At 41.8% G+C, this 24379-nt stretch overlaps 3 protein-coding genes across 8 annotated transcripts; 1 reads left to right on the top strand and 2 right to left on the bottom strand.

Annotated features, from left to right (window-relative positions):
* Positions 1-515: 515 nt before the first annotated feature.
* Positions 516-5065, bottom strand: plk2b (polo-like kinase 2b (Drosophila)). Of its 2 annotated transcripts, none has more exons than XM_063490090.1 (14): positions 4865-5065; positions 4643-4750; positions 4431-4547; positions 3988-4117; positions 3621-3804; positions 3206-3404; positions 2926-3073; positions 2630-2724; positions 2205-2337; positions 1963-2043; positions 1672-1831; positions 1388-1517; positions 1125-1235; positions 516-958 (listed from the first exon to the last, which is right to left on the bottom strand). In XM_063490090.1, exons 1-14 carry the CDS (start codon positions 5048-5050, stop codon positions 767-769), a joined length of 1974 nt encoding a protein of 657 aa, XP_063346160.1. In that variant the 5' UTR covers positions 5051-5065; the 3' UTR covers positions 516-766. The 2 variants fall into 2 exon arrangements, with proteins under 2 accessions (XP_063346160.1, XP_063346159.1); XM_063490089.1 differs by having other exon boundaries at positions 2926-3097.
* Positions 5066-6380: 1315 nt separating this feature from the next.
* On the bottom strand, positions 6381-12352 carry si:dkey-190g11.3 (uncharacterized protein LOC567059 homolog). 4 transcript variants are annotated; one of them, XM_063489040.1, is made up of 6 exons: positions 12303-12352; positions 8394-8567; positions 7575-7679; positions 7336-7476; positions 7208-7258; positions 6381-7112 (listed from the first exon to the last, which is right to left on the bottom strand). In XM_063489040.1, the coding sequence occupies exons 2-6, from the start codon at positions 8559-8561 to the stop codon at positions 6924-6926; spliced, it is 654 nt and encodes a 217-aa protein (XP_063345110.1). In that variant the 5' UTR covers positions 8562-8567; positions 12303-12352; the 3' UTR covers positions 6381-6923. The 4 variants fall into 4 exon arrangements, with proteins under 4 accessions (XP_063345110.1, XP_063345107.1, XP_063345109.1 ...); XM_063489037.1 differs by lacking the exon at positions 12303-12352 and adding an exon at positions 10523-10731; XM_063489039.1 differs by lacking the exon at positions 12303-12352 and adding an exon at positions 10143-10502.
* rab3c (RAB3C, member RAS oncogene family) lies at positions 11082-23116 on the top strand. Of its 2 annotated transcripts, none has more exons than XM_063489034.1 (5): positions 11082-11264; positions 12924-13145; positions 16670-16788; positions 20439-20563; positions 20754-23116. In XM_063489034.1, exons 1-5 carry the CDS (start codon positions 11247-11249, stop codon positions 20942-20944), a joined length of 675 nt encoding a protein of 224 aa, XP_063345104.1. In that variant the 5' UTR covers positions 11082-11246; the 3' UTR covers positions 20945-23116. The 2 variants fall into 2 exon arrangements, with proteins under 2 accessions (XP_063345104.1, XP_063345105.1); XM_063489035.1 differs by lacking the exon at positions 11082-11264 and adding an exon at positions 11700-11915.
* Positions 23117-24379: the final 1263 nt, after the last annotated feature.

Genomic DNA, 24379 nt, shown 5'->3' on the forward strand with positions numbered 1-24379 from the left:
GTATGGTACTAGTTTTTTAGTTGTTTTGTTGTTGTTGTTGTTTTTAATGTCATTTTCTCCTCCTGTCCCCTTCCCCCATATCACCCCTTTGGTTCTCAACTTAATAAGCTGAACCCATCTGTCAGTAAAGAGAACAAATCACAGTTTTTAAAGTTAGTGTGACATTACACCCTTCCCACTCAGACACACACTCACTCATACACATAGCCAAACTCTGTAGCATCCTCACATATTAGCCAGTAATTCCTTTGCACTGGTGAGTTGGTCGCGACATAAGCTGTACAACATTTACATTATTCCACAGTCAGGCTCTGACATTCAGAGCATCAATATATGGATTCCCTCTGGATTAATTCAGCTATACTCTATACAGTGAAGCTGGTGCCAGCCCAGCATTTCTCTCTACTTCCCAAATATCCCTCTTTCCCCATCCCCATAAAACACTTGGGGATCGCATTCGTACCAACATACGCCCTCCTTTCTCTCCTTCCAACAATCCACATACAAGTCAGCCCTTTTCCATCCACAGTTATTGTGCTACATTTCAGTTTCTCAGTCTTTCAGTCTCTTGCTTTTTTTATTTTTTTTCCACACCTCGCACTGGTGCCCGAGTGATTATGACACCGCACAGCTGGATTAATTTACTCTGCTCAAATCCATTCTTGAAATCCACTCGTCTTCCACGGATTCTTTCGGCATCCTCATTCCACCGCAGTAACACGTTCGGTAGGTTTGCTCGTCTGTCCAGCACACGCTCTGTGTGGGTTTAGCTGCATCTCTGCAGAAGCATGTTGAGGGAATACACCATGCGCTCCCGCAGGTCAGTAGGGCAGCCAGACTTCAACAGGGAGCTGAGTTTGAAGGTTTTGGAGACGCGGTCTTCGTTAATGTATGTCAGCATGTACTCGTCCCTCTGGCAACACAGGATGATCTTGGTGTGATCGTGGTAAAAGTTGACCTTTGAAGATAAAAACAAACAAGAAAACTGATAAGTTTGGAGTACAATCTTTTTGGCTATTTGATTTGTGGTTTAAAGCTCCTTGATGCCATGCATCACACTTGTAACTACGCTTCTACTGAGCATGCCCAGCAGCAGCTATGCTCCTGTGATAATGTGTGTTTACCTGGAAAGTGCCGTCATTAAACAGCATCATGAGGGCGCGGTCTGACTTGAGCCACTGCAGCAGGTAAAGTCTGGGCATGTGTGAGTCTGTTATAGTGCCAAGGTCCCCGCCCTGAGAAAGCAAAAGAGTAGCACATCAGGTTTAGACAAGCTGCAACGTCTCTAAGGCTACAGGGTGTGGAAATACAAAAGGAACATAACAGCAACATAACAAATTTTTTAAAAATAGATAAAGGAGTGGAGGAATAACGATTTTTTACTTACATCCATGAGGTTTTCCTCCATGTAATGGGAGAAGTACTTAAGCACAGTGACCTGCCCGACAAAGTGTTCAGGAACCTCACAGGTGGGAAAGACGGAGCGCTGGCCTAGCTCTGCATAGTAATGGATGGTCCTGAAACCCAAAAAATTTTTTAAAAAAAAGGTCAGATTCGGTTAGATGACATTATTGAAAGATTTGACATGATAACCGCAGCATGCTTAGACAAGTTATTGTTGTGACTAATAACTTTTAAATTTAAGGGAGGGCGTTGAGAAAGAATACATACTTTCGGTCGGGTAGGAGGCTCATGTGAGTGCCATTGTTGAAGAGAACTCCCACGGTGTGATCAGATAACTGGTATCCAAAACCGTACTTGTTGGAGTAATCCACCCATTTAGTCACCCATTGAAGACTGCAGCTGGTTGAGCCCTGAGGAATGTCACTGGCTGCAGAGTGAACAGAAAGAGGAGGAGGGTTAGAATACAGTTAAAGGTATAATGAAACAGTGAGCTTAAGTGCACTATTAATTGCAGCTAAGGCATGCATGTAGAGGTCAAGGCTTTGTTAGTTCACTCACCTTTAGGCATATTCTCCAGACACCCCCTCAGCACACTTGCAACAGTCTCAGCCACACTCCCTGTCGTGCTGTCTTCCAGGCCTTTTGGAGCAATAACAGGTGCTCAGTCAGCTTGACATGACAGTGGTACTGAACACTCTAGCTATGGCAGCAGCTCTCTATAACACTGATTTCTTTTCCATAATACATCAAAAAATAATTCCAGTCTGTCTGCGCTCTGTTAAACGTGTGAGTGAACTTACATTCACTACTGCTGCTGCAGCTTCCCAGACTCCCCCTGACGATCAGACGGATGGTGTCTTGCGTCGTCGGGGACTGGCTCTCTGTTGCCGGGGCAACGGGGCTCTCGGCAGATGGCGGAAGTAGACTTCCATTCTGAGGTGGGAATGAGTGACGACAGGGTTTAGAATCTGTGAGTTTAGATCATCCCTTCCTACTATGACTCAGTGATCACCCACAGATGCAAAGAGGTTGGCTTAAAGGTTGAAAATAAGTGCTTTTAATGTGTTCAGGAAAAATGTGCTCGTTATAAAGTTTTGGCACAGCCCCAGAATGACTCACTGGATTCTCCTCAACGTGATATCTCAGATCTATTTAACTGCCGTTATGATGAATCTACCTGCAACATCACCCACACTCTTGCAAATATCCTGTCTTCAATTCTTACCTCAGACACCTTTTTGCTGTGCTGTTGGCTGATGGCAGTTCTCTCCAAGTCATGCTGCAACTTGTAGATCTCCTCTTCCTCTTTGGTTAACTTATCTATGAAGGACAAAAGGAGTGCAGAAAAATGAGACGATGACCTCCATGACCAGCCTAAGGGTGATAAAATGTGTCATGCACACTCAGTCTTAACGCTAGGTGTAATGATGCCCGTGCTTCGAGCATAAATTCAGACTCAAATACAAACTATTAGTGTGACGAGTAGTACACTGAGAACTTAAATGCTGTTGCAATACTCACTCAGAGTCTCGTAGTACTTGACCTTGTCCCTCTTCCCACCAAACAGAGCAGCAGCAGCTTTCTTGAAGAAACTCTTGGCAGGGCTAGAGATGTGGAAATCTGGTGCTGAATGGCAGCAGCTAGCAGGCAGACGTTCTGGACTGAAGCCCTGTGAAGAACCAAAGTGGGTCATCTGGTGGGAAGTGTGGGGGGTGTAATTGTTAAACTCCTACGCTGTGACATTTACAGTGTTCAACATAGAGTGACATAGAGTGACATAGAGTTGGCAATCGTGTCTAACCTGTGTGAAGAAGTCATGCCTCAAAATGTGGTCCAGGTTGGGCCTGTCCTCTGGCATCTTGGCAAGCAGGCTGGCGATTAGCTGCTTAGCCTGTGGTGACAGGGACGAGGGGAGGGAGTAGCGGGCTTCTCTAATACACCTGTATGTCTCCTTCAGGTTGGTGGTTTCGAAAGGAGGTCTGCCCAGCAGCATAGTGTACCTGGAGGAGGATAGAGGGAATTGAGTGAGGGAGCTATTTATGCCATAGGAGATGCATGGGTAGTTTATCACACATATCACATATTTCTAAGTGAAAGAAGTAAGACAAGAATATGCCTGTCAATGACACCCAATGCCAATATGGATAGTTTCTTAATAATTCATTACTAAACCTTTTGAAGTTCCCTAATGCTCGATTTATAGATATCCGACTCACATTACACAGCCTAAGGCCCAGATGTCTGATTCACAGCCGTGGCCCTGCTTGTTGAGAACCTCAGGGGACAGGTAGTTGGGAGTCCCGCAGATCGTCTTCCTCCTGTTTCCCGCTGGCTCCAACTTGGCAGCCAGACCAAAGTCCCCGACCTTCAGCTCCATCGTCTCGTTCACAAAAAAGTTACCTGTCAGGAAGAAAGGGAATGAGATGATGAACACTTGATATTCAAGCCAGGATCAAAGCATGAGCACAGCAAGAGATACAACACAGATCCTCTTTAGATGTACAGACTGAAGTTTAGTTACAAGGAATGATGTTCTCCCTGCACACAATGAAAGATTATGCACAGCATTGTAATATCACTAACCAAGTTTCAGGTCTCTGTGAAGGATTTCTTGTTCATGCAGGTACTTCAGTCCAGACACAATCTGTCTCAGGTAATAACGCACCTCTGGCTCAGTAAGTACTTTGCGGACCTTCAGGATATGGGCTAATGACTGCGAAAAAAAAACAAAGCATAGAGATGAGAATAATTATAGAGCTTTCCCAAGATATAAGCACTGTCCTCTGTGCAGAAAAGCTTATCACACTTGACTACTTCCCTTAATTTCAAACCCCGTGGTAACACATTAAAGTTTTCTACTTTCGACAGTTAATTAAAACAGTAAAGCTCTTTATAGAGTGGTGCACATTCTGAATACCAAGTAGTGCCTCGCTGGATTTTGGGTGCAATGCAGGTCTTGTTCACATTAGAAACACGGCGGCAGTAAAGTCATTTCAAATTTACCATGTGGAAAAAACAGCACTTACTTTCCTGCTGCAGTACTCCAGCAGGATGTAGATGTTCTCCTTGTCCTCAAAATGGTGATAAAAATGCACGATGTGTTTATGGTGTAGCAATCTGTGCAGCTCAATTTCTCTGTCAATCTAGCGAAAGGAAAGACAAAGCATGTTTTAAATATATATATAAAAACATATAAGTTGAACATCACTGCGCTCAAGGATCGGAGTTGCGCGCTTACCTTCTCCCGTTGGTGAGGTTTGGAGACGCGCGCATGAGGGATGATTTTGGCTGCGTAAACTTTGCTGGTGGAAAGGTCGGTCATCTCATAACATTTAGCAAATCCTCCCTGGAAAAAGGAAAAACACTGTTAACATGGTTTGTCTTCGGCTTAGGTAAATCCCAAGGGGGGAAAAGTTTTTTTAAAAAAAGAAAAGAAAAAACGATGGAATGCTTGCGCTACCTTTCCCAAAACTTTTCCACGGCAGTAGCACTTCCCCGTGGCAGGATCAGTGATTATCCTGGCCATTTCTGAGGGTGCACTGCGCTCATCCATTTTCTTTCGGCGAGGCTCGCAGGACCTCTGCGTGGATTCACACATGGTGCTGCCGTTTGTCTGTTGGGGCCCGGCGCTTCTCTGTACTTCCATTAGTTATAGGTCTGTCGTACAAAACTCAGAATGGAGCCCGGAGAGCTCGGCCAGGAGTCTTTATACTCTGGCACTCAACCCTCCCCCTGTCTGCCGCCCTCTCTCTGACGTCACGGGCATGAGAGAACGGGGTCTGGCTGTTATCGATTACCTCACATGTACGTTTGTGTTGGTGGTGGCACAGATATGGAAATATGTAAAGCGGCGTGCGAAACTTGTTTTTTTTTAATATATATAGATATATATATCTATATATATAGATATATATATATAAGCATTCACATACAGTTTGATAATGAAGACAGACACGTGCTGTAGTATTTATTTCATCGAATCCGAATTCATCGAATAAATAGCCCCTTTAAATATATATATATACTTGCACATATCCACTATGCTGAAGAGAATCATTTGCATTCTCTTCAGGCTCACACCATCCGGTTGCTGCACCGAGGTCAGGTTGGAGCACGAGCGCCCTCAGGTGGAGATTTTGGACACTATTCAGATTAAAATGCGGGTTTCAGACATACCTTTGGGACCTGCAATATGTTTATCAATGTAGTGCATGCCAGCTGAGCAGTGACACGTGGGACTTCACTCAGCTGGTTAGCGGTTGTATCTATAGATGTAGAAAATGTTGTTTTCAGAGTCATTTGCATGGATGAATCTGGCAGTAGAAAGACCAGATTCATCCATCTGCATGGCTGAAAAACCCAACCTCATATGTATCCATTCCGGTCTTCTCTTCATTGGCTCCTTGTTAAATTCAGAATTCAATTTAAAATCCTTCTCACAAGCAAAGTGTTAAGCAATCAGGTCCTGTCTCATCTTAAAGACCTCACAGCACACACCCCAGCAGAGCACTTCAATCTCTGACTGCAGGCTCACTTGTGGTTCCTAGAGGTAGAGGCAGAGCCTTCAGCTTTCAGTACTGCTTCTGTGGAACCAGCTCCCAGTTTGGATTAAGAAGGCACCCTCTACTTTTAAGGTTATGCTTAAAACCTTCTTTTTTGATAAAGCTTTTAGTTGGCTGGACGAGGTGACCCTGAATCCTTCTTAGTTATCATTATCAATTGTTACTCTGGCTCTCTCTCCCATAGTTTGCCTTTCTGTCCTGTTTCCCTCAGTTCCCCCCAAACCTTAACTGGTCATGGCAGATGGCCAGCTCCTTCCTGTTAAAAGGGAGGTTTTTCTTTCCACTGTCACCAAGTGCTTGTTTGTGGGGGGAGGGGGGGGGGGTCATACAACTGTTGGGTTTTCTGGCTGTGCGGACCATAACAACTACGTGCAGTGTCGAAAGACCCAACAAGCCAATCTTAAACCTGACCTCCAGCTGTGGCCGCAGACATTTATTTTAGAAAAGCCACACACACAAGAAACCACAGCATTTGAATTTAATGTCAGTGTCACAAAACCAAAATGAAACAAAACTATTCACAGACTCTCTCCTGCAGCATCCCAGTGAGGACATATTAGTGCTGATGCTGGAAATAAATGGCTTGCAGTGTGAGAGCTCTCGAGGAGAGGTGCAGTCAGTCACAAACATATTCTTTATAGTGAAGCATGATAACATTTAAAACAAGGACTTCAGCATTATGGCTTAAACTCCATTGGCTCTTTTTTTAAGTGCAAAGACTTAAAAAATAGTACACATGTCAGGTGAAATCATCCTGACATTTTGCTGCCTATTCAGAGTCCTTCCATGTTCAAAGACTTCTTTGAACGATCTCTCCTGGTCAGTGTTTATAACTGCCAGACTACCAATTTATACTCTCTTTGTCTTATCATATTATCTTGCACTTACTGTCCAAGAACAAAGTCCTAGGAGGGTACAGTGCTGTTTTGAGTGACAATTCTAGAAAGTGCTGTAATTTTATTGCACTGCTGGTTTTGCTTCGCTTGTAAGGTACGAGCGCACGGTGCTGATGTCGTAAGCAAAGGTCTGATCAAGTCCGAAGCCAGCGGATGACTGCTGTGGCCAGTTAGGGAAAGGAAAGCGACAAGCGATAACAAGCGCGTCATCTGAAAGCTCTTTCAACAGCTTCTCTCCAAGCACCTCCATCTGTAAACCAGTGAGAAGAGCCAAATTAGCACAGCATCAAATGACCGAAAGCAAAGGAAAGAAATCATTCTTCAGGGGAAAAAAAACCCACTCACCACTCCCGGAGCAAGGAACGCTGTCACATTATTGTATGAAGACAAATCAGTCTAAAAGCAAGAGACAAACATGGTCAAATTACAGCTATTACCAAGTATAAAAGACTATATTTCCATCACAGTCTTACCTTCCAGAAATCTTTTTTAACAAAGACTGCCTGACTGGAGGGGACTCCTGTCCAGCAGGCCTTGCTCCTGGCATATGCCACTAAAATGGAGTTTATTTCAAAGCCTGTGGACTGGAAACCAGCAGCAGAGGCTGCAAATACCTGGCAAGCAAACAGGAGGAGTTTCCAAAACACTCACTGATTCAACTCACAGCATATTTGCAGATACCTTTTTCTCTAAGACAGGTACACTCACTCACCAGTCTTCCATCTCCTGATCCCAGATCTGCCAAGCAACCTGATCTACCCTCAAGCAGCTTCATCACGTTCGCAGTCTGATCTTTACTGGAGGGCAAATAGGGCACCTGGACAACAGTGCAAACGTGCAGTGAGTCAGTACACATGGCAGGCATGATGTCTCAAGACTCTCCTTTTCAACACTGCCCTATTGCACAACTGACAGCATGCATTACAAAGTAATTGACATGTAAATATCCAAAATAAAATACAAATTCGCTTCCATCTGTTGTTAAAGCTCCAAATTAAATGTACTTCTCTTCACAACAGTCAAGCCTGCTGTGACTATAACCTTGAGTCAGCTCTCCCACTCACTGTCAGTGGAACTGCTTCACAATAATCTTCCAAATTACAATCTCAGTAGGACTCTCTGGTTTCCAGTTGTGGTAAACACTTTAAATCTGCCCATTAAACAAAACCATTTTTCTCCTAGCATAACATGTTTTATTTGAGCTATAGCTGGAGTCATGTCATTAATCCAAACCACACGCATGCATACACACACTCCTATATACGAGGTAAACTGGTAAAAGCAATTGAAATTATTGCATATTCAGATTAACAAAAGATCATGGTGCAGTTCTCCATCGAAGGTAATCATGATTAGACTTACCGCTGTCTTCTTTCCCACATTTGTTGCATGGAGCTCAATGCTCCAAAGCAAGCAAATCAATGTTAATGTGCAAGTTATGTTTCATGATCTGATTTCACACATGCAACATTTGACATGTGAGTCAGAGCAGGTAGGTAAAAACCCTAAATCTCAGGGCAATCTCATGTACCTTGAGCCTCCATGGGATTTTGCGGAAGCCCGGTAGGGTGAAGAGGCTCCATAATCCGTACAGGCCTGTAAGCAGAGCACCTGTGCAGGCTGAGAAGATGGGATGAGGTCTGTTGGTAGGGAAGACCCCGCTATAGTTTTGCAGAATTACTTCAATGGAGTCTTCCATGGCAAACTGTGGCAGGAGGGGTTAAAATACAGCAAATAAGTGGAAATATTACTGTAGCCTGTATGAAACAAAATGCTACTTGTATGTGAGATATTCTGAGTAACTTACTCTCTGTTGTAATAGAAGGAAACTGATTTATTCATGTTGAGTAATACTGATTATTTTAAACATAGATAAAGATACAGGGTTTCAGAAGTATTTTTGTGATAGTGGTTTGGTCCTTCAGAAATTGTCTCAGTGGAAGGGTGGCTGTCTACAAGCAATTCTTAAGGAAGGAAAAGAGTGAGAAAAGGCTGAGGTATGACAAATTACACAAGAGGAGATCAGGAGAACAGTGAGTGTCTACAGCCATCTAAAAAAAAAATAACATGGTGGAAACTCTGCCATAGTTTGGAGCTGCATTTACAGCCTGTGATGCTGGGAATTGTGTCAGAATCTATTAAATTATGAATGCAGAAAAGTCCTGTTAGATTCTGATCCACCGTGCAACACCTTCTGGAAAGAATCTGATTGGTGACAGCTTCATTTTTCAGCATCACAATGATCCCAAACACACTGCTAATAAAGTAAAAGCAAGCATGAATAGAAAAAGATACACAGTGGATCACTATCAGTCATGAATTGGTTTCCCCAGAGCCTGGACCTCAACATTACTTAATCAGTGTGGGATCATCTTTACAGAGAACGGAACAAACTGCAGCGAACATTGAAAGAAGAGCTTTGAGCGTTTCAAGAAGCCTGGAAAACTATTAAGACTTCAAGACTATGAAATCAAATTACCAGAAAGCTCGTCTACAAGAGTTCAGTGTATGTTGAAAAATAAAAGAAGCCATGCCAAACATGGACTTTCAAGCTCATTAGAATTGTACAAACTACCTGTTTTTGCCTTATATACTGCATTTCCATGCATGTTTGCACTCGTTTCAACAAATTGCAGTGTCTATTTTCCATTTTCCTAGCAAAATATAAAGAAAAGAGGAGAGGCTCGAGGCTTTTGCGCAGCACTGTGGTTATCAGAGCAGTTACAGACAACAAAAATTGCAGATTTCAATATTTTCACTGTGATTATCTGGCTCGACATTTTCCATTTCATAAATAAATATTCTATATAATAAAGAGACTGTTTCTAATTTAAATTACTTCCTTTCTGTACTGCAGTTTCTAATTGGACAATAAAACTTAAGACCAGTAGTGGCCATCAGTAGTGGATTCTGAAATACTCCATATATACATTGAGTGTATATATGTGTATTAGTCAGGCACCTTTTTAAAGAAACTGGTTACCATGTAAGTTTGTAAATGATCATGGTGTGAGTTTGCCTTAAACTATTCACAGAATTCAGCATTTACAGCAAAAATCGTTATAAGTTTTAAACTATTTATTTCACACAATCTAAAAAGAATTTGGTAAAATATATATATATATATATATATATATATATCTTACTATCGACCTCTTGTATTTCATGAGGAAAGCCACATAACAAATAATTTCAAATTCTCTCTTTGTAAACAACTTAATTCCTCTTATCACTATTAAGACTATAAAGCAAGCTGATTTCCACACCACATAGCACATACCACCAGAGCAGCGTTTCCGACAGCAGGTGGGGCTACAGTGACCTTTCACTCGCCCACAAACCTTCTAGAAAAAAAATATTGACAACATTTAGGTCATGCACCGAAACTACTCGAAGCAACAATCCTGTTTATTCTCGACAACAAGGAGTTTTACCAGTACAAACTATCCCGAAAGAGCTACTTTCAGACACGCAAACATATTATAAGAGTTTTAGATTCTGGATGAAGTCGATGCAAGCGCATGCACAGTTAACCCACTCACAGCAGGACAGACAAACAGTTCGGTGTGTGTGTGTGTGTGTAGACTGGAGAAATGTGCAAAGTTCTAACAATACCTGAAAAACTCAACTATTGTTGACAGTTAAATCTGTCTACCTTACCTGACCCTCCCCCTCGTCTCCTGCGCACTCAGCAGCACGCACGCACAGATCGTCCAGTCAAACAGTGTTCAGTCAGCATGTCCCGCCCTCTCGCTTCACGCACTTCACGCACGCCCTATCAAACGTCTGCTTACTGCCTGACAAATGAGCTCTGACTGAATCCGAGTTGTACTCCACGGTAATTTCATGCCTCCTGGGTCTGTGCTGCTTATCGCATGGCGCAATAGTATAAGATAAGCCACTTAGGATTCAGGTGTGAACGCGTAAAAAAGCCTCTAATTAAGGCTGTTATATAAAAATAAATGTATTTAAAATGCTTCAAATAGGTGTTTAATTACGATCATACATTTCAGGTGTGAATCTCTCTGCTCCATCTAATTATAGGCGCGATTATAATTGCAAAGATTTTGTTGTTGTTGTTGTTGTTCATTTCCGCCGCGGCCTCATCCCAGACTCATTGAGCCGAAAGGTTCACAATAACAATATTCATCAGCATTCAGGGGCAGGCTCTTATTTGCACAGCCGCTTGTTCTCTGAAGTGGGGCTTTTTTGCTTCATGGGCGGGGGGACGGCAGAAAAACCGACCGACAGTGACGCAAAAGGAGAGGCTATTATATTTGCTTCCTGAAAAAAAAAGACGAAATTATGCTCCTGAGCCGGGAGTTTATTGGATGCAAGAGAGAGCTGTAAAACAAAGATTTGGGGGGGAAAAACAGATAATAGAATGGACTTGTATGGGAAGGTAAGATTAGCCATTTTTTAATATATAGGCAAACTATAGCAGATACCCATAAAAGGTTTTTATCCCTGCACTCTTGCTTTTGCATGGCAGGGAGCGTCTGTACACGGCATAGCCTACTGTTATCTGTTACTCTGACGCCCGTCAAAGGGTGAACTACAAAGGTTTTCTCTTTCTCTAAATATTTCAGTTGTTGACAGTTGGACTGAGCTGCATGCTGAGTAATGTAGTCAAATCTCTTCTTTTGATGCTGCAGTTTTCCTCCGCTCTCCTCCGGTGCAAAAACTACAACCCCCGTCTACGGGGTGACGGTGACGTCACAGACACGCACGAAACCCGCTTTTCCACCCTCCTCGTGTGCTCGTGCTCGGCTCACGCGAGCCAGCCTTTTTCGTCAGCTCGCGGGGTGGAGGGGAGGGGTGAGAGGCGGGCGCGTGCCAGATCGGAGGGGGACAGCTCCCAGGTGCTGAAATTGGTCGGAGCTCCACAGAGAGAAAGCGAGAGGCAGAGGGGGGAAGAAAACCAGCGCCCGCATTAGATTCAGATATATACATATATTAATATAGATTTAAAAGAAAACGCATTCTACTAAAATAAAAAAATAAAACAAAAAACAGGGCCAGATACAGATAGAACCGAGGCCTCCAAAAACAGGTTTGTTCACATAAATGTCCTCAACGCTTCTTCTTCTTCTTCTTCTTCTCTTTTTTTCTGTAGCTTATAGTCGTAATTGCGTGGAAGAATTTCATTGATAGATAAAAATGACCTGCCCAAAATTGGTCGCCGAAACACTAGCTGGCATGCGGCTTCTCGCTCATCCGCGGGGTGTAATTTTATAGCAGAGCTTCTTGCTTTATGCGGTGCGTGTAAATGACATCGTTGCAGCGATATTTTCAAAACTGTGTCCTTGCAAAAACACTCCTCGGTGGTGTTGTTTCATACGCGGAAGCGAACGGAAGTCCTGATCTTGTGCGTGATGGAGGTCCGGCATCATTTATTAACTGCACAGGTTTGGCACAGAGGCTTTGTCGGAACATTCACCTTGGAGGCGGATATGACTGTGCTGGTGTCGTCCTGTTCGTAGTACTCTCGTCCTCGGAGGTCGCTGGCTGCTGACAGCTTGCACTGAAACGGTTTGGGTAGATGCTCTGCTAAGGTGAAAGATCCATGTGTGCTCTGCCCTTTGTATAACACCAGTGTGTGGTAATATGGGATGAGATTTGACGTTTTTATCAAACAGGAGTCAATTTCTAAAAGAAAACTTCACAGAAGAAAAAATCAGTGAGTCTTAAGGTTTAAATAGCTCAATACAATATGAATAGGAGTTGTGTAAAATTAAACATTAAAAGATCTCAATCTGAAATATTGCCCTCGCTCTCTCTGCCATAACATCAATCGTCTTTTAAAAGTCCTGGTTATCTAACAGTCATCGATACAACAGCTTGTGGTTCTGCTCATGCTGGTTTGCCTTACACAGCCTTCTGTCACCTCTGATCAGGCCTCGTAGAACAAGCTTGCACTTTTTACTCTGCATCTGTCTGCAGCACTCTCTTTTACTTTCTGGTCAATAGATATGAACCATCTTAAAAAGCACTTTTCTAAAAATGTTTCCAACCCTTTGCATTAACCTCCCCTCCCCAATCTCTTTCCTTGTTTTTGCAGATGGCTGCCACTCAGGATGCGAAAGGAAAAGGAGAGGGAGGGGAAAATTTTGACTATATGTTTAAGCTGCTGATCATTGGTAACAGCAGCGTGGGCAAAACGTCTTTCCTGTTCCGCTATGCAGACGATGCCTTCACCTCAGCTTTCGTCAGCACCGTGGGCATCGACTTCAAAGTGAAGACTGTGTACAAGAATGACAAGAGGATCAAACTGCAGATCTGGGTATGAAATATTCAAACACGAGCATTAAACATTTAGAAATGAGCCACAAAATATTTGACTGACGACCTAGCCAGAAGAAACAACTTGACGAATTTTGTTGAGAAGGAACGCTCTTTTAGAATCCGGGTTCCTATGTAATGCCATCTGGGCACGGGCAAAAGTTTGTGTAATGTTTGAGTCTGTGTGAGGACACAGGAGACCTGAAATAACACCAAAGCAAGCTTTAATGGTGATAGTCCAGGGCATAAACAAAGTCCAGAATCTATAAAACGAATTGCAAAATAGGAGTTCCAAAACTTAGTAATCACTAGGAACATCAGCTAAGTAGGACTACTCGACAAAGGAAAAGGGGAGACTGAGATAAAATATATAAAAGGTAATACAGGAAGTGGAAACTGCAAGGAACACAGACACAGAGAGCAACACTTAGCAAAATAAAACAGGAAGAGCCACAACTGAACTGACAAAATCAAAAAGACCAACACAAAGATGAGACTGAAGGAACAGAATGGGAAAACTAAAGGGAACTAATAAAACTAAAGTCATCGATGCCTAAACTACAACTAAAGACACAAATAACAAAATAATAAAGAACCAATCCAGAGCATCAAAATCCTCATAAGCATAAGGAAATACAAAATGAAAACTATACAACAATCTCTCGTTTCCCTCCACCTTTGCGTTCCTGCTGAATGACCCCTGTTTGTAAAACGCTGTCAATCTATCACTTTGTCCTGACCTCTGTCCATATCTTCTTGTGTTTCGAGGATTCAATTGCTTTATATTTGGCAAAGTAAAAAAAAACAAAACACAACTGCACACAAAGGTATTTATTTAGATATTGGATAGAACATAACCACTTTAGCTCTGTGTTTGAATTTGAATTTTATCTATTATCTCAATTCACATCAAAACATATCTCTAGCGATTTCTTCATCATTCTTACGGATTTTTCACATTTCTCTCTAATTTGTTTACATTCTTCCAAATCAGTTGATGAGTTTGTAAAATTTTCCCCGTGATCGATGTCTTTTCACACAGAGAAAAATCCAAGTGAACTCCAAGTGAACCAAAATGCATCACTGCAAACCACGTGAGAATGGTCAATCTGTTTATTGGCCAGATGTGACCGCGGGCGACGCAGCAAAAGTAATATACAGGAAGAAGGTGCTGTGCTCTAGACTATTGGAGAACATGGAGAATTTAGGTGTGAAGACGCTCTTAGAAAACGTGTGGTGCATTACGCTGGTCGCTTAATTACTCCATAAAGCTTCAGGAAAGGCTATAATGTGTTTGACACTCTAGTGTAAGCACTGAGACAGATGGAAGCTTCAACATCATTGACAAGATACTAGTAAGTGTTAGTTTGCCGCCCAGTGGGAGAGGAAACAGAAGCAACACCTTCTCTAGAACGTGTGGGAAACTCAAGAATGTCTGAGTTTGTTTAATTAGGAGTTCATCTGAGCTGTAAAACCAGATTGTCTCACTACATCTCTGAGATAGTGGGGAGAAGCAGAAAGCTTCTTGCTCTCTTTCTGTTTCTCTGACTTCCTTTCCTCTCACCCACTTTGTCTTCTTTCTGTATTGCCACAAGTGCCAGCTTTCCTTCAGAGGTTCTGCTCTCTTGTTTGTCATCATAGCTGACTTTCTCAGCAATTAGCGATCCCCCAGACATTCGGCGTCTGCAAATCACATAGCGAGACAAAGCAAAGGCGCTTCGTCAGGATGTGGAAACGGACTTTGAACAGTCAAATAATTGGCTAATCGAGTTAATGTGTTCCCATCATAAGCACAGACAAGCATATTCAGAGAGAAAATCACTGGCCTCATGTTCATGTAATCAGCCTGTTGCTTTTAATTGGGCTAAGAAAGAGCTGTGACACACACTAAGTGCCCATCTAAGGTGATGGGTATTGGCTAATGTCACTGCGGTATGCACATCCTTAATCTGCTGAGGGATAAAACTGCATGTTGCATCACAGAGCTGTCCCTACTGTCGCATTAGGCTGAGCTGAATGAAACCAAGAGTGCTGGCAGCGTCATCATAGTGGAAAAACAGAAACTCACTTCACTCAATGAAGAAAAGAGTCGGGCTCCCTCTCCACTTGAAGCAGTCAGCTTGTTGGATTGATTTCTGGTGAATTGCAGACTACAAGCGAAGCTTTTCAAGGAGCTCAAATTCTCTGTACTCAAGCAGATTTTTTTCCCTCTCGCTCCATCTTTTTAAGCAACTCACTAAAACATCCTTGAAATGCAAAGGTCATTGTCAAGCACTCGGCCAAGAATCAAAAGGCTTCTAAAACACTTCGAATTGAAAGAAAGGAACAAGACTGGTTACACCAGCATTCATACGACTGGAGGATAACTTCATATATCCACAGTGAGAGTGAGCAAGTTTCTGAAACATATCTTCCCCTTTTTATGTTGGTCAGTCCACAAAAGAAGCTGTTTATGCAGAACCACACAGACTATCTGCTGACATTAAAAATGCACATGTTTGCATGCATTCGTTTTTGCAGCATTGTCAACTGACAAAAGGTCCGAGCTGTGGTGTGTGTGGAAGCTCGGCAGGCTGTGAGCTCTGTCTTTGCGGAGTGAAGGTCAGAGCTGTCCTCTGGCTATAACAGGCACACTGTTGCGGTCATGTGCAGTATGACAGAAAGCAAAAGTACTGTGGCAAATACAATCCACTGCTGCCTTCTGGGCTTCTGTTTAACAAGAGCCAAGTAGATCAGCCAGAAGTCCCCTGTCATGTTTCACAGACGGCTGTGAGCACACTTGTTGTGGGTGTAACAACAGCTCAGTAAACATACAGTATCTTACTGGGATTTCTGGTTATGTAACTTTGTGTAAAATTGCAGGTCTGCACATATTTAAGCAATCACAGGAACATTTATTGTGATAAAGCTATTTTTCTTTGTTTCTCATGAACAAAAAACTTCATCTGTCTGTACTGACATCTCAGCAAAGCCTGTGGCGAGTGCTTGCTTTTGCCAGGGCGATCTGTGTGCAGTGTGCTGCTCCTCAAATGCTGTGTAATCACTCGCTTTGCTTCGGAGCATTTGGTCCAGACTCACAAACAGCGAGCAGGTTTCTCGAGGTTCATATCATTGTACTTCTATATTTAACCCCCTTTTTCTAAGAAATATATGTCACGAAGCTGAGATTTTAATCCTGCACCACTGAGTATTCAACACTACTGAGTGATTATCAATTATTACTGAGGAGAGAAAAGAATCAATCACATCAGCCAAAACTGAATTGCTCTTTTTTGGCACTTCATCAATGCATCACCAGTGAGGCAATTAGTATAATGATTGTTTCTGCATCGTGGGCACAGTAAATGAAGCTGTGAACATGTGTATATAACGTTCCAAACTTGAGCTGATTTAAACCAAGCAAATGTCTCCGTTTGAATCATGTTTGCGCAATCGGCTTATTCATATGTTGCATGTGACTGAACCTGACAGTGTAAAGTGCAGTTAGCTGCTCACAGAATGATAAATCTTGTTTTCTGTGTGCAGGACACAGCAGGCCAAGAGCGCTACAGGACCATCACCACTGCCTACTACCGCGGGGCCATGGGCTTCATCCTCATGTACGACATCACCAATGAGGAGTCCTTTGGTGCTGTGCAGGACTGGTGAGTTATGGCTGCCCATATTTGTCAGTTTTGTGTGACAGGTGTCATCTCTAGGCCCTTTTTATTCTGGATATCATTTGCATCACATCAGCTTATCAGGCCTGTTTGTTTTCATAATGCATGCAGTTCATATCTGTTTTTGGCTGATGTGAGTAATGGCAGTCTTTAGTCTGATTTTAAACATGCTGTGGTGCTAAAAATTATCCAACTTCATACTTCATTTCTAAACTCTCTTTAATTTCCGAGGTCCTGGAGAAAGTCTTCATCTCCGGTCTCTCAGTTGGAGCATGTTGTTGGAATTAAAGGAAATATAGTACAAAGGTTTAAATCATATTCAGCTGGGCTATACAAAATTCTCATGCACCCCACTTTTATGTGGGGTCCTCAGCCTTTTTTTCAACTTTTATACTGGTCTCAGTATGGTTCATATTAATGTTGCACAGTTTTATCTGCCACTGGAACATAAATCTATGATTCCTCTGAAAGGCGTACTGGGCTGTCTGGAGAATGTTAAGAGATGGATGCACTAAATCTTCTTAATTAAAAACAAAAAAACAAAAAACAAAACAGATTTTATTGTGTTTAGAAACCCTCACCTCCACCACTTTGACCTTTTTTAACGTTTTATAAAAAGCCCTTTGCAAGGAACCTGGAAGTTATCTCTTACTTCTGATAAATAGATAAATGCTGCATTTGAAAATCCGTTTTTATTCTTGGGGCTTTTAAATCAGACTGAGCTCTGAGTATTTTTATTTGTGTTGCTTTTCTCATGTTTTCTCACTAAATGTTTTCCGTTTTAAATTCTTGTCTTTTTGTTCAGTGTTTTATGTCATTTGCTTCTTTTAACTATACAACACTTTGGTCAGCAGCTGCTTTTAAGTGTGCTATAAACTAAACTTGACTTAATATTGTACATGATCGATACTTCTTCTGTTCCTCTCTTGTGAATATCAATGCATTTGCAATGCAGCTTTCTTTGAGTGTGCAGCAACTGTTTGCATGGACTGATTAAATTCTGGTGGTCTTTCTTTTAGGACACTGACGTAGGTCAAGTCTCACCTTTACTTTGTTTATTCATATTGTGGGACAAGACTTTCCTTGCCATTATTCAACACCACAACTGTGCAATAGCAGATAAGACTGTGACATAGTCATGGATATAAACTTAACCTAACTTGTTAGTGGAGATAGTTTGAGTTCCTTGTGAGTCTGAGCTGTTTTAACTTTCCAAAGTCCTCGCAGTGGCCACAGCACTGTCTCACATTTGACAGGCTTGTTATGTAGTGTTTGCAGCGCTGTTGTCAGATTTAAGAATCGAGGAAGGGAACTTGTCAAGGTCATGGCTGCGGTCCATTCATGAGTCACTCAAGTGTCTGCGGGGTGTAACAGTAAGTCTGAGCCAAGTCCAAATATCTGTGATTTATGATGATGCACCCATGTCTAAAACAGGACTTAGAAGGCTTCGCCGAATCAGGAAGTGGGTTTTTGGGTTAGAATTTTCACTCTAGCAACAAGAAGTTCTCCTCAGCATAACCATTACAGCACAACAGCATCAAAGATGCATTAAAACATCAGATCCACCGCTCCTGACATGTCTTTTGGTTTACATTTTGCTGATCCTTCCTCTTGACTGTACAAAAGTGTTGGGATGGGAAACATCTTGTAGTTTATTTACACTGTTTCTTGCACTTTCCCTGCCTCTCCCACTGCCAGCCAAAAGAGATTACAGGAGCTCAAACTGTGCATTTTTGAGAGGAAAGATTTGTGAATCATCAGAGGCTTATCCTTATGATGTAAATGTTGTAGCAGCTGCACTGAGTTATACATATTGCGGCACTTTTGCAGTTGATCCAACTTCATACTTCATTTCTAAACTCTCTTTAATTTCCGAGGTCCTGGAGAAAGTCTTCATCTCCGGTCTCTCAGTTGGATCATGTTGTTGGAATTAAAGGAATTGCAGTACAAAGGTTAAAATCATATTAAGCTGGGCTATACAACAGTACACCCCACTTTTATGTGGGGTGCATGAGAAATTCTTTGTGTGACTTGTATGATAAATACCATTACTGTAAGACTGTCTTCTCTGCCCCTGTCACTCAGCTGTTAAAGTGTTTAATCTAACAAAAAACATATTTGTTGTTTAACTGGAAATGAAATATTTAAAAAAAATCTGCTGGGGTTCTGTACTTCAGCAGGAACCGCTTCATATCATCTGGCTGATTGGTATTCAAGCGATTTTTCTGTTACTGTAAGCAAGAAAGGCTTTCTTGTAAAGAGAGCTCAGAGCCAGACACACCTATTATTCTTTTAAGGCCTGCTTGACACTTTAATAGAGCGCTGCAGTCTGAGCACAGTCTGTGATAGGTATCTCAATTAATGGAGCCAAGTGTGTCACTCGCAGCAACCATCCAGGAGAGTCACCTGTGAACTTGTTCACCAGACGGTGCACAAATCCATCAGCTGTACACAAAAGAAGAAGCTCTTTTTCTTTTCTTTTTTTTTTACCTGCCACATAACCAGAATCCCTTTTTTTTTTTTGCCTTTACCACAGGCCTCAGCTCTGATTTCTCTTTCCCTTGTTCCTTGTGACAAGGTTGGAGGAAAAAAATAGATGTTGCCAAGGCAACGGCTGCTTCCCTGACAGTGGCTGACTAAAGCTTGTGACGCGCTCATTTCCTGCCTATGTCATAGGAAAATGAGGGAAGCGCTGTGAGATTGACATCAACTGCTTAAGATTCCAATAAAATAAATATTGGACAGCAATAGGAAAAAAGGCACTTACCTGTTTAATTTAACACCTCTTAATTACTTGTGTTGCTTCGTTAAATGCGATACAAACACAAGTGCTATTTTTTTTCTTGGTCAGTGAATAATACCTGCACGTAGATTCAGATTGACCCACATCTGAAGCAATAAAACAAGACAGAACTGGACAGAGAGCAGCGGCGTGCCGACATCATGCTGCTTTCTCTCTCTCTCTCTCTGAGATGTTGTTTCTTCCTTTTTTTATGGCTGGCTCCTTCTCTCCTGTTTTCAGCCTGTGGTGTGTTTACTGCCCTACTTTCTGTCAAAACTGCAACACCACGGGAGGAATTTGTTCCTTAAATTCCTTCCCAGATTGCAAGCAGCCTGCAGAGGTTGGAGCCATTCAAGCAGCTCACTGATTTGCTGTGAAATCCTTGTTCATGTGGATGTCGTTATTAGCATGTAATGATATTAACACTTGACACAGTTCACAAAAGTATTTCAACAATGGAATCCAGTGTTTCCCGTGTGTGTGTTTGTGACTAAAGCCAAAAACCTTTATAGCTATCTAAATATAAATTGTAAATAGCTAAAAAAAAATAGCAAATAATGACCTACATTACAGCAACAGTGACTACGAGTTTTTAGAACAGAGCTGTCACTGACCCACTTTTCCGCAATGCCATCAGTGACTCAGATATGACGCGATGCCAAACAAAAGGAGATGCAATCACTGTTCATGACCGGCCCAAATGGTGGACAGATTTACATCATGCCCTTTCTTCCCATCCAATAAAAAAGTGGCACAGAATCTGTTTCTAGCACTTTCTGATAAGAAACCCGGCAAACAGCACTAATGTGAATGTGATGTATTTTTGTTGTGTTTTCTTTCTGATTACGTGCAGGTCAACCCAGATAAAAACCTACTCGTGGGATAACGCGCAGGTGGTGCTGGCTGGGAATAAGTGTGATATGGAAGAAGAGAGAGTGGTCTCGGTGGATAATGGCAGACTGCTGGCAGAGCAGTTGGGTGGGTCTCAGAGCAACATTCAGCACTTGGTGTTTTTAAAATTGGGTTGCATCACAGTCTGGTTTTTGCAGAAAGACCTTTGACATTTATTTGTTTTGTACAGACAGTCAAAGCTTGTTCTAAACAAACAAAAACACCCCACATTTATCTTGTGATCATTAATCGGTCATTTCTACGTTCTGATCCCAAGGTTTCGAGTTTTTTGAGACAAGCGCCAAGGACAACATCAACGTGAAGCAGACTTTTGAGCGTCTCGTCGACCTAATTTGCGACAAGATGTCTGAGAGTTTGGACGCTGATCCGGCTGTCACCACGGGAGCGCCCACTGCCAAACTCACAGACAGCGCTCCACCCCTCCAGCAGCCCGGCTGCAATTGTTAGTGAGCCATCACAGGGAGCAGAAGGAGAGCAGCACAGGTCCTGTAAGGTGGTAAAAAATTGTTCTCCCTGAGCTTTATCACTCCTGCTATACTGCTGCTTTCCCCTGGACTACACTTCAAACCCCGTTTAGTAGTAGAATTACAAAAATCTGTCCTATTATCTCTTAACTTTATCACCTTATATCAAGAGCAAATAACCAGGAAAATAAACGTGGCTGTTGTAAGATGCATAACATTACAGTATAACTTGAATACACAGACACCATATTCTCATTCTTTGGCTAGTTAGTGTGGTTACAAACCAAGTATGTTTCATAGGCTGCAAATAGTTCACACTGTACACTTAATCCTTAAGACCTTTAAAACCCTAATAATGATGATGATAATAATAATAATAATATTATGAAGGATAGTCAGTGAGTGCTTTAATAAGCTTTTTATTTTTTATGTTTTTGTACAGTATGTTTTTTCCTTTTATAGGTTCCTGAAGCTGCCAAATCTATGATTTAGTGCACTATAGGATGTAGCGGCTTTCTTTTGTGTAACGTGTGTGCGTGTGGCTGTTGTGTGACTGCGCACTGAGTGCGGGTTTGCGTGAATGCGAGTATTATGTCCGACTGCAACTTCGCCATCTTAAAATCATCTACCTTGGAAAAAAGTGGCCTTTTAGCATCTTCAGTACGGCCTCTGTAAGTCCCTCTGTCCTGTTTTACTGTTGGAGTATGTGTAACGTTGACGTGAGTACTGTTCCACCCTCCACTGTCTGTAGATGTGATTCCTCTAAGTATATCTAATAAGTATATCTTAAGCAACCATTTCCATGTGCTTTGCCTCCAAGACACTCTTTTATAGTTCGATCCAATGAGCATGCTGCCAAAAACTCAATAATGTGTGCTGTTTTATTTTAAGATAGGCCTTACCCAAACCTAACCATCCCCTGCTCCATATGAAAACAATGATTTAGCGTTCCATTAAAGGAAAAATCTCTTACTGTCAAAGCACAGCTCACTGTGTGCGATACACAACAAATGATCAGCTCTGTCATGGAATAAACAGCCATATATTAAAATATGTTTAAGTTTTGACTCAGCACGCTTAAATTCCATGTTTGTATGATAAAATGAAGTCCTCCATCCTACCCCCACCCTCTGAAAAAATTGACAACAATGTAAAAAGGGAAACTTCTCATAGCGGGCATATACCGTACTCTAGTGTCTTAATGTTAATTCCATGTAATAGAAACGTCGTAGGTTGTTTGAAAAGCCAGAAAAGTTTCAGTTCTGCTAGTCTTAGAAGAAAAAAAATTGTGCCAAAACATTACAGTTCTTTTCACATCGTCGGTTGTTTGTCACATAGTTGAATAAAAGCTCTAAACAATTGCATGAAGTCAGTCCTGATATACCTGTGTAGATTTATATGATAAGATACTGTATATATCACGCTGTGTTACAGATTTAGGAGCATTGTCATGGCGTTCGCCGTGAGATGCAATGGGCCAATAAGTGCAATATTTTATGAATTATACCCTGTACATAGTTTCTCCCGTCCTCGAGTACAATGACCCTAGCTGCCGTATGTGAGTGACAGTAGGTCAGAATAACTCGTAAAACCCGAGGATGTGCTTCATTCAGTAACTGCGGCCACTGAATGTGCGACTGTAAGTGTGTATGTGTGCGTGTACCTGCCATATTGAAGAGACAAATTACGTAATATAGTGTACTGTTTGTGTATACCTTTTGTACAAATGTATTCACATACTATATGCTGTTCCTGCTAACTGTTGGTTGTTGACCGAACTTGTATTATCATGTCAAAATGCAGTGTTGTTGTGACAGATAGTCAGGGAGAAAACTTAGTCCATGACATATGCCATACTGTTTTACTAATGCCAAGAATAGGAATACACATGAACTAGTTTAAAGCGCCTGCGTGTACACATCTGTGTATGTGTGTGACATTATGATTTGATGCCAGTAGCCATGAAATAAATTAATGTAATGATCGCATTCATTTCATAGAGGGATGGTTAGCCTCAGCCCAACAGTCACTCTAGTAAAAATGCCATTTTAAAACACTATGTCTTTACATATAACTGAATATATTTATTTGTCGGAGTGCAAGCAAACTAAGAAGTATGTTTTTGAGATTATAGGAAATAAATCCAATTCTATCTGCGGGCGTTTGTGTCCTTCGTGACTCTTTGTTCACTCGTGAAGCGTGAAGATTGCTCTCCAACCCGCACCTGATGTTTCAGTGAAATTGCTCTGGTTCCATTTTAAGGCAAAGTGCGCCACCTAGTGACACAATGCTGGATTAGCACCAGAGCGGAAGTGACGAATTTATGGTGAGTAGAACCCACTATGACTATAATGTACATTTGAACGTTGTACTTTTATCGCACTTATTTTGAGTAGAAAATGTTGTATTTATCATTTTATTTACTTTTTTACTATAGTTTTACCTGATAGGCATTGTCATAGGTAAACACTATTAACTGTAACTCCATTGGCGGTGCAATAAAAACACAATTGTGAAGCTACTTTAAGTATACAGTCACCAGACATTTCATTAGGTACACTTTGTTAGTACTGGGTTGGGTCAAGCTTTGCTTCATTCTTCATGACAAAGTGCTGGAAACATTCTTTAGAGATTTTGGTCCATATTGACATGATAGCATCGGACAGTTACAGCACATCCATGATGCAAATCTCCCCTTCTACCACATCCCAAAGGTGCTCTGATGGATTTAGATCCAGTGACTGTCGAAGCCACTTGAGTACAGTTGTCATTTTTAAGACAACAGTTTGAGATTATTTGAGCTTTGCTACATAAAGAGTTTGCTAGGTAGGCTGTGGTGTACTTCGGGGTGACTGTAGCTTGGTGGTTGGTTGGAGGTTCGATCCCTGTCTGCTCCAGGCTGCATGCTAAATATCTTTGGCATGATATTAATCCCAAGCTGCTCTCCGATGCATCCATCACAGTGTGAATGTTGGAAAGAAATACCATAGTGCTTGTGCGAATGAGGCAAGTGAATGTAAAGCGCTTCAAGTACTATATAAGAACCAGTCCACTTACCATTTAAGCAATGCTCACTTGGTACTAAAGAGCCCAAACTGCCCCAAGTAAATAATCCCACACAATTACACTACCATCAACAACCTGAATTGTTGATGCAGGAGGAATCCACCAAATTCTCACTCTACAATCCAAACGTTGCAGCAGAAATTGAGAAATTAAGACTCATCTCCTGCTGTCCTAATCTGCTGAGCCTGCGTGAATTGTAGACCACACTGTCTAACACTTTTGACAGTTCTTAGTTGACAGGAGTGTCACCCAGTGTGGTCTTCTGCTGCTTCATTCCAACTTTAGTGTTCAACATGTTGTTTTCCCTGTTCTCTTGTGCATACTTTGGTTTAGTCTTTCATTTATTTAATGT

The sequence above is a fragment of the Pelmatolapia mariae genome, linkage group LG12 (assembly GCF_036321145.2).
Source record: "Pelmatolapia mariae isolate MD_Pm_ZW linkage group LG12, Pm_UMD_F_2, whole genome shotgun sequence".
In the NCBI taxonomy this organism is placed as follows: Eukaryota; Metazoa; Chordata; class Actinopteri; order Cichliformes; family Cichlidae; genus Pelmatolapia; species Pelmatolapia mariae.

Excerpts from the sequence above, each read along its gene's own strand:
- plk2b (XM_063490089.1), bottom strand. The coding sequence starts at position 5,050 with ATGGAAGTACAGAGAAGCGCCGGGCCCCAACAGACAAACGGCAGCACC. Across the intron at positions 3,805-3,987 it reads TCACAGAGACCTGAAACTTG|GTAACTTTTTTGTGAACGAG; the intron begins GTTAGTGATATT and ends TCTTCCTGACAG. Across the intron at positions 2,338-2,629 it reads ACAGCAAAAAGGTGTCTGAG|AATGGAAGTCTACTTCCGCC; the intron begins GTAAGAATTGAA and ends TTCCCACCTCAG.
- si:dkey-190g11.3 (XM_063489040.1), bottom strand. The coding sequence starts at position 8,561 with ATGGAAGACTCCATTGAAGTAATTCTGCAAAACTATAGCGGGGTCTTC. Across the intron at positions 7,680-8,393 it reads AAATCCCATGGAGGCTCAAG|GTGCCCTATTTGCCCTCCAG; the intron begins GTACATGAGATT and ends ACTGTTGTCCAG. Across the intron at positions 7,113-7,207 it reads CGTTCCTTGCTCCGGGAGTG|ATGGAGGTGCTTGGAGAGAA; the intron begins GTGAGTGGGTTT and ends ACTGGTTTACAG.
- rab3c (XM_063489034.1), top strand. Across the intron at positions 13,146-16,669 it reads GGATCAAACTGCAGATCTGG|GACACAGCAGGCCAAGAGCG; the intron begins GTATGAAATATT and ends TTCTGTGTGCAG. Across the intron at positions 16,789-20,438 it reads TTTGGTGCTGTGCAGGACTG|GTCAACCCAGATAAAAACCT; the intron begins GTGAGTTATGGC and ends GATTACGTGCAG.